Consider the following 9,094-nt stretch of genomic DNA (forward strand, 5'->3'; position numbering starts at 1 on the left):
GAGGTCTCGGGAGCTTTTTTGACTGGATCAACTGCAACTAATTTTTATACATTTATGGTATAATAAATTGATTTATAATATTTAATGAATGTATTGAACTTGCCGTGCTCCACTAGTGGCACCAAACAGAATAAGAGAACTTTGATCTGTTTTTTTTTTTTTTTTGGCTTGACATTGGCTCAACCAATGTCATGTGTTCTGATGTAGGATTTTGCTGAACAATGCAATTCTGTTTGTCATTATTTTTTGCAGTTCTGTTGGGTGCCACTAGTGGTGCAGAAATCATACTCGGCAGCTTTAAATGTAACGTAGTAATTTATCACAGTAGTAAATAGCTAACCTTTTACACACTTTTATACACACCTACACTTTAATAGCAGAAACTTTTGTCCAAAGAACCCTACAAAACACTTATTACAGACACAATACTTACAGAATCAACTTTCTGAAAGTTCATCACTGTCATGTCTGCTTTGGATAACATGATACAGAGCACATGATACAGTGATTCCTATGAAAGCATATATGTATATGCCTCCTTTTGACCCCTAATGACAAAAGTGAAACTTTACCTATACATAAAACTTTGTTTAAAACATAAAACTGTAACCTTACCTGACCCCTTAAAAAAGTAGAGACAATAGCAGAAAATCTTAACAACAAATGAAACATCAAATGGTAAGAAAAGAAGAAAAACTCTAGGTAACACAGCCGGAGTTCACCAAGCACTTTTTCCTTATTTCAATCCAAATGTGGTGCTTTGGGTAGGAAACCCGTCGGCCACCGTGAGACACAAATCCTCGGGTGTCCAAAATAGGCTGACAAATTTCTATGTCAGCTTAACCTACTTTAAGGGCTGGATTTGGGGAAAATTTGGGAGGAGTTTGGCAGGTGTCATCTATCTTTAACGTTAATTTAATCTTTAATCATCACTTCCCAGTTATGTTTTGTTATATCAATTTGTTAATATTGAAAGTAATATCCCTCCTATGTAAATTCATGCACTTATTTTGTATGCATTATATGTTTTGAGTATTTATTTTGTCTGTATTTATGAAAGACTTTTACATAAAAAATTAGATGCTCTCTTATTTGTATGACTTTTGGCCGATTGTCCATTTTAAAGGTAAGTGATGAATGATTAAATTGTAATAAATCTGATAAATGGGTACAATTACGCACTAATTTTGATAGGACCTTCTTGTTTTGTAAACTATGTTCTGTTTTGTCAGTCAACAGATCCTCACAGCCCCCATGCCAACATTACTTCCTTCAAACGTTTAGTAGTATAACACACCTGAGGATGACATCATGGCACACTTTTGTGGATATAATGTTTTTGTAATGGAATGTTTGACTGATGTTCAGCATGTTCTGCTGGTTTTACTGATATGTATAAACATCTCTCAAAATGCCACATGATACCAAGAAGTACCTGAATTCTCAGTATTAGAGGTCATGGTTTCAGTTCCCAGAGAATGCAAGTACAGATAGATATAATGTGTGTAAACTGAATAAAGTAAGATGCTTAGTGTAAAAGTGTCTGATAAATGCAGCAATTAGTCACATTAAACTTTGCTGTTGTTAATGAATCCTGTTTTCTCTCAGCTGTGCATGAGAATCAACTTGTGAACCTTTTCTGCATTAAAAAGACAGTTATAGACATACACATTTTTTATTTGTATCATATTAATTTAAATGTTAACTGTTGGTTAGGTTTGGTATGATTTAAATAGACCTTGTATAGAAACAGACCCCTGCTGGTAGATTATGTAACTACACCATTATGGTGCATTGATTATGGATTATGATTTTAATTTATGCTATCCTATTTATCCTATTGCATCTCATCATTCGTACAGATCAACTGATATATATGTGTGTGTGTGTGTGTGTGTGTGTGTGTGTGTGTGTGTGTGTGTGTGTGTGTGTGTGTGTGTGTGTGTGTGTGTGTGTGTGTGTGTGTGTGTGTGTGTGTGTGTGTGTGTGAGAGAGAGATTTTTTTTTATATTTGATTTGCTGCAAAATTAGTCATTTTTATTATTTTTTTTATTTTTTTGCACTATAACTTTTTGTGCATGTTCCCTATTTTTGTATCTCTATTTTCAGTTTAATAAAACGCACACACAAATTCAGCTCCATGTTATTTAACATTTATTTGCTGAAATTGACCAGATTCTGTATAATTTTGAGCATTTCAAAAAATGTCTACTAACATGAGTTTGCAATAGAACGTCTTGTTTTAGTAGTATGTTTCTTGTTCCACCCAGCCTGAAACACAATAGCACAGATATTAGAGCCAGTTCATTCTTAATCTCTCAATGTAATGAAATACAACAAACTCAGTTGAGGTTAATGAACTCTGCCAACATCTGTAGGAAAAAATCTGATATTACCTCCTGGATTCTGTCGTAGGATGTATTTTCTAACTTCATCATAGATGAAGATGATAAGTGCGTATGGGAAGGCAGTGAACCACCACAATGGTCTAAATAAAAGAACAAAAGTTTTATTTTTTGTCCATTTTACTGTTATTTTTTAATTTCTCACATGCCATTTTTATTCTTTTCAAAGTCAGTGAAAAGATCTGAACATTAAGATCTCCATTACATAGTCCACTTACCTTAAAGGATACATTCTGACAGCAACGTCCATGCCTGGGCAGTAGGACAAGAAAGTTGCCATAGCAGCTTCCTCAAAAAAAGCAAAGATGAGGACTTTGTTTCTAGGAAAGAAAAAATAACCAATTATGATAAGGCTTTAGAGGTGACCAGCCCTGAGCTGGAACTGAACAAACAATCCACCAATTTTGTATGGCTTCTTTTAAGCTTGTTTGCATCCCTTTTGTTTACATACTTCATTCCTTGCTGTAAAATGGAATTTCTTCTGGTCTTTACAATGATCAAGTCACTCCACTGCACAACCACAATACTAATGAAGAATGCCGTGTGGCATGTGGACTCTATAATCTTTCTGGCCTCGTAGGTCTGCATCAGACAACAAAACACACAAGAACAGAGGTATGTTTATACAATACTATAAATTATATGGTGGATTTTTCAAATGCATAAAATGATATAAAAGCTTTGTTGTTTCACATTTATCAGGTTTTGCTAGAACTTTGATCCTTACCCATTGTTGACCATAGCTATCTTCCAGGTCCATGATAGATCTGTCTTCCCAGCCAACTCGAAGTCCTGGCAGATAACTGGGCCAGAATCCATTCTCACCCATAACCACAATGTAGTTAAAAAACCCTGCAGCTGCTTGGATCATACCTAAAAAGGAAAGCAATGACAATAAAATGAATGAATTTTATTGTCATTGTATGTCATATTACCGATTTTAAATCAATGTCATGTTCAAAACATCCAGACCTCAGTTTTGGTAAGAATGCTCTTACCGATTTGACCATATGCCATACTGATTAGCCTCACGTTCACCAGCCTATCTGTTTTAGCGTTTCTGGGTTGCCTCTTCATGATGTCATTTTCTGCATTTTCATATGCCAATGAGATAGCAGGAATCTGTGATGACGATTAAAACAAATTAAAAATAGACTGCATAATTTAAAGTTCTCTACACTAATAGTACTTTTTCTTACCAGGTCAGTGCCCAGGTCAATGCAGAGAATGGTGACTGTGCCCAGAGGAAGGGGAATACCCACAAGGACAAACAAGAGGAAAGGTGACATCTCCGGGATCTTACTAGTAAGGGTGTAGGCAATGGACTTCTTCAAGTTGTCAAAGATCAGACGACCTGAAGTGGAATACATGTTTGAAAAATAAGTATCGTAATAACCTTCATAAATCCTAAATCAGTTTAGTTCCTAATAACTTGTCATACCTTCTTCTACTCCAGTGACAATTGAGGCAAAGTTGTCGTCCAGCAGGATCATGTCAGCAGCCTGTTTGGAAACATCAGATCCAGCAATACCCATAGCTATACCAATGTCAGCCTTCTTCAGAGCAGGAGAATCATTGACACCATCACCGGTTACGGCTACAATGGCACCCTGATGAGAGAAAATATGCATTTAATCGTCCCTAATGGGTAAAATCATCTAGGATTGGATATATAACTCTCTGACGGTACCTGTCGCTGACAACCTTCCACAATGATCAGCTTTTGTTGAGGAGAAGTTCTGGCGAACACAATTTCGGTATGATATTTCAGGATATCATCCAGCTGTTCTTCACTCATATTCTTCAGTTCTCCACCATGGACCACACAGGCCTTAGCATCTCTAGAGGCACACTTTGTATTAGCAGACATCTAGAGCAATTCCAGTGATGTTCACCATTTATATTTTGTTACCTGAAAACATTGCCTTGTTTTATGTGGCTGGGATGTTTGGATTACCTTGGATTAACCTCTCCAATAGGGATATTCAAACGAGCAGCAATGTCTTCCACAGTCTCGTTGCCTTCAGAGATGATACCAACACCCTTTGCAATAGCTTTAGCTGTAATTGGATGGTCACCAGTAACCATGATAACCTGTATTGGAAAAATCATTCATTTAAATTCCTTTGAATTGATAACCTTAGCTGTAATTTGAATGGTCACAAGTAATTGTTATTTGAATAATGTAATACAGGCACTGTATATTCAAGCAGTAGATCTCAAATGAGGACAACACCTTGATTCCAGCACTCCGACATTTGGACACAGCATCTGGTACAGCAGCACGAGGAGGATCAATCATGGATATAAGGCCAACAAAACACAGATTCTCAGTTGGGAAGTTCACTTCTTCAGAATCAAATGCAAAACCTTCAGGAAACTGGTCATCAGGGAGGCTAAAGTGGCAGAAGCCTGTGAAGGAGAACACATAATTATTCATACGTGCTGTAATTCACCATTGTGTGTGTTCATATTCTTCTGCAGTCATAACTTTAGTGATTTTTTTACAGGTGAACTTCATAAGGTTACTTTACCCAGCACTCTTTCTCCAAGACCTCCGAGTTCTAAATAAGCATTTTGGAATGAATCTTTCATTTCATCATCCAAAAGCTGCTCTTTTCCTTGAATCAAAATGGAGGAGCATCGATCCAAGATTCTCTCAGGCGCTCCCTTCATCACCAGCAGGTGCTTAGACTCTGAGGAATTGATATTCTTGTGGATTGAGACCTAGAAAAGGCATATTGAGGTACTGTTAGGACGACCAGTCAAATCTGCATCATAATTTCTAAAGAATACATCAACAAAAATACCTGATATTTGTTGGTGGAGTTGAAAGGGACTTCAGCAATCTTTGTGTACTTCTCTCTCATTTCAGTGACTGAACCACAGCACAGCTCAATACACTTCAACAAGGCAGACTCAGAGGCATCACCAGCTGTTTCTCGCTACAAAAGATTTAATTGAACAAAGTGTTCATTCACAATAACATGATGTTATATGTTGGCTATGGGAATTGTATAAGTTGCAAGCCTTGCATATATTCATGTCGCTCATATAGATATAAAGATAGCTAGCAGAAGCTCACGCTAAGGATTGGGAGATGGCTCTGATCAGCACGGAAGACAGCACGATTGCACAAGCCAGCGACACGTGCGAGGGCAGCCCAAGTAGCAGAGCTCTTGTCAAATACGGTTCCACTCTGGTTCTCAGTGGTGTCTGCTTCATGAATCTGGTTGTCAAACCACATGTGAGCGACGGTCATTCGGTTCTGGGTCAAAGTTCCAGTCTTGTCAGAGCAGATGGTGGAGGTCGAGCCAAGAGTCTCCACGGCTTCCAGATTCTTCACCAGGCAGTTCTTCTTTGCCATTCGTTTGGCAGTCAGAGTTAGACACACCTACATGAGTAAATGCAAACATACATAAAGTCAAGTAATATTTTTTGGCACAGACATACTAAAATACAACCTGGATTTAATAACTTGAAAAGTAGATACAGGTGATTAAACAACAAGAAGCATAACGAAAGAAGCACCCTGACTTACAGTTACAGTGGCAGGAAGACCTTCAGGTACATTTGCAACAATAATTCCAATCAGAAAAACAACTGCTTCCAACCAACCATATCCAAGTATCAGGGAGAGGATTAGGAAGGTCATGCCCAGGAAGACAGCTACACCAGAGATAATATGGATGAAGTGCTCGATCTCTTTTGCAATTGGCGTTTTTCCACCATCCAGGCTGGAGGCAAGTGATGCTATACGACCCATGACAGTATGATCACCGGTGTTGATGACAATCCCTCTTGCAGTACCTAGGGTTTCATTATGTTCATGCAATTTAGTTCTATAATTTGTCCACATTTCCTGTAACATGCAATTGTATTCAACATTCTACAGAAACTTTGCATGTACCTTCAACACAGTTGGTAGAGAAAAACACAATGTTTCTTGTCTCCAGAGGGTTTTCATGGGAGAAGTCAGGAGTACGACTCTGGGGCTCAGATTCGCCAGTGAGGGAAGAGTTGTCCACCTGACACAGTAAAATGGAAGTTTCATAAAAAGATACTGATGGGATATATCACATTTGACATTTAGGTCTTACCTTGCATCCTTGTGAAGAGATGATGCGAAGATCAGCTGGGATTCGGTCTCCACCTTTGATTTCCACAAGTTCACCTACAACGACCTCATCGGCACTGATGATCTTTTTCTCTCCATCACGCATAACTAGAGCTTGCTACATTACCAGAACAGAACAATGACTACTTTTGTGCCATTGGAAAGCTACATTTGAACATGCAATGTTTTGTAAGACACAATTTCTTTACCTGAGGAACAAGGTTCCTAAAAGATTCCATGATCTTTGAGCTCTTGGATTCTTGATAGTATGAGAACCATCCGTTGACTATTACAACAAAAGCAAGTACAAGTCCCAGGTACAGCTGCAAAACCACAGTTAGGTTTTTAGAAAGGCACAAAGTGTATGATAATCTACATTGAATTGAAATGGAACTACTTGTATAGAATTTTTTTTTACATTTCTGTAGGTGAAACACTAGAGCATGGCACTAGCAACGCTAAGGTCATTGGTTTGAATCCCAGAGAATGCATGGACCAATAAAAAAATCTACACCTTGAAAGCAATGTAAGTCACTTGGGATTGGGATACAAGCATCTACTAAATGCATACATGTAAATGTATTTAAATGAAACTACATAATGAAAAAAAAGAAACATTTTCTCTCTCATACATTGTCATTTGCTGGTTCTTCAGAAGAGGCAGCCTGGATTCCATATGCCGTGAAACAAAGAAGTGCACCAAGCCACAGCAGTGTTTGGAAACCACCGAAGAGCTGTGTGCAGAACTTGACCCATTCTGGGGTCGTAGGTGGTGGGGTCAGGGCATTCGGCCCATCACGCTCTAAGATCTCCCTTGCACGAGAAGACGACAATCCCTGCCATAGGGTATGAACATTGAGTAGTTAAACGTGTACAGAAATGAAAAAAAAAAAAAACACACAAAAAAACACACAGTTTCAACTTAAAACTGAAGGCTACTTGAAATTAAAACACCAAAATTTGAAAACACATACTTGAAATTAAAACACCAAAATTTGAAAACACATACACAGGTTTCAATGCACTTCAAGGCTTCAATTTTAATTTTTTTATTTTTTAACAGGTAAGGGTTTTTAGCTTAAGTTATCTTAATATTAACATAAAACATTCATTAACATTACATTCTTTTTTTAAATATACATTTCTTTAGCTCTATATATATTAAATAAAAAGAAGGCAAAATGTATGAATATAGAGTAACACCAAATGCGGTAATACATCAAATTTCAATTAACGTCACACAACCTTTTCTCACCTTGTTCAAGTCAGTGCCGTATTTGCGTGAAAGTTCATCCAATGTCAGCTTGTGGTCATCCTGCAGAAGAGAAGAAAACCTTGCATCTCAGTTCTCCACATAAAATCTTTAAAAACCCATTTTTGGCCAACAGAATAAATCATGCAGAAAATAATGAAATAATGTAGTTTTGTGAGTATAGCTGAGAAAGTATTCTGGGTGGTTATAGTTTCAGATCATACTAGCATTAGGTTATTTTGTCTCCATGTCCTAGATAATATATTAGTGTGTTTTATATATATATATATATGCATTTCTCACCAGTTCCACTTCTTTCTTCAGTTCGTCCACATCCCTCTTCTTTCTTTTCACCTTTTTGGGCTTTTTGATTTTATCCTCAGAAGTTGCTGTCAATTTGTAGTCATCGTTCCCCGTCTATAAAACACATTATCTGATTAGAGCAGAGCCAAAGGTAAACTTCAACAGAAGAAAATAATCAAGCAAACTGATTGATGAAACCACCAGAATCGATGCTGAAAGGACAAGCATACACCAGCATGGATGTCCATGCTGGCTTATGCTGGTTTGTCGCTGGTCTGTAACGCTGATCAACCAGCATGGTTTTTCTGGTATAGCTTGTTGACCAGGGAAGCTAATTAAGCTTCCCGTTTGGGACCAACCAGCTCACCAGCATCGTAACATATGCTGGTTGTTTCAGATATAAGATATAATCAAGATAACCATAGTCCACTCACACCAAGCCCCATTTTCCTAATTAATTCAACCCAAAATCTGGTGCTTTGTATTCCAGAAGGCTCTCTGGAGACACAAGTGCCAGTGTGACCAAGCAAAGTTTACAAAATTTATATTCTGCCAACTCACCTGTGTTTTGGGGAGGAGATCTGGGAAATTTTGGGAGGGGTTTAGCACCTGTCATCCTTAACCTTTTATTTTAACCTTTCATTTATTTAACCTTCCTCCTTACAGGCATGTCATTTCGGTGACACCCATGAGAAGGACTGGTCTATATACATATATACATATTGGTAGAACAATTAACTTGCCAATATATATATATATAACCACGTATGTTGGTCCTTTCAGCATTGATTCTGGTGGTTTCATCAGTTTGCTTGATCATTTTATTCTGCTGATGTTCCAAAGTTTACCTTTGGCTCTGCTCTGATCAGGTAATGTGTTGTGTGTGTGTGTGTGTGTGTGTGTGTGTGTGTGTGTGTGTGTGTGTGTGTGTGTGTGTGTGTGTGTGTGTGTGTGTGTGTGTGTGTGTGTGTGTGTGTGTGTGTGTGTGTGTATTAAAATTTCCAAGCTAATTTGAAT

General features: G+C 37.7%; 1 protein-coding gene and 1 long non-coding RNA gene across 2 annotated transcripts; one reads left to right on the forward strand and one right to left on the reverse strand.

Annotated features, from left to right (window-relative positions):
• Positions 1-2,137: 2,137 nt before the first annotated feature.
• atp1a1a.2 (ATPase Na+/K+ transporting subunit alpha 1a, tandem duplicate 2) lies at positions 2,138-8,628 on the reverse strand. The gene is made up of 22 exons (XM_077205459.1): positions 8,512-8,628; positions 8,078-8,191; positions 7,778-7,837; positions 7,155-7,358; positions 6,732-6,845; positions 6,506-6,640; positions 6,316-6,433; positions 5,947-6,215; positions 5,491-5,799; positions 5,216-5,350; positions 4,940-5,132; positions 4,642-4,817; positions 4,363-4,499; positions 4,096-4,246; positions 3,847-4,015; positions 3,605-3,759; positions 3,404-3,527; positions 3,133-3,278; positions 2,857-2,987; positions 2,624-2,725; positions 2,397-2,488; positions 2,138-2,271 (listed from the first exon to the last, which is right to left on the reverse strand). Exons 1-22 carry the CDS (start codon positions 8,521-8,523, stop codon positions 2,243-2,245), a joined length of 3,075 nt encoding a protein of 1,024 aa, XP_077061574.1. The 5' UTR covers positions 8,524-8,628; the 3' UTR covers positions 2,138-2,242.
• Positions 6,704-7,315, forward strand: LOC143714313 (uncharacterized). Its single transcript, XR_013195447.1, has 3 exons — positions 6,704-6,839; positions 6,951-7,048; positions 7,178-7,315. It is a non-coding gene; the product is annotated as an uncharacterized LOC143714313 (long non-coding RNA).
• Positions 8,629-9,094: the final 466 nt, after the last annotated feature.

Source organism: Siphateles boraxobius, unplaced genomic scaffold (assembly GCF_051911475.1).
Source record: "Siphateles boraxobius isolate OS27281-9 unplaced genomic scaffold, OSU_SipBor_1 53, whole genome shotgun sequence".
Classification (NCBI taxonomy): Eukaryota; Metazoa; Chordata; class Actinopteri; order Cypriniformes; family Leuciscidae; genus Siphateles; species Siphateles boraxobius.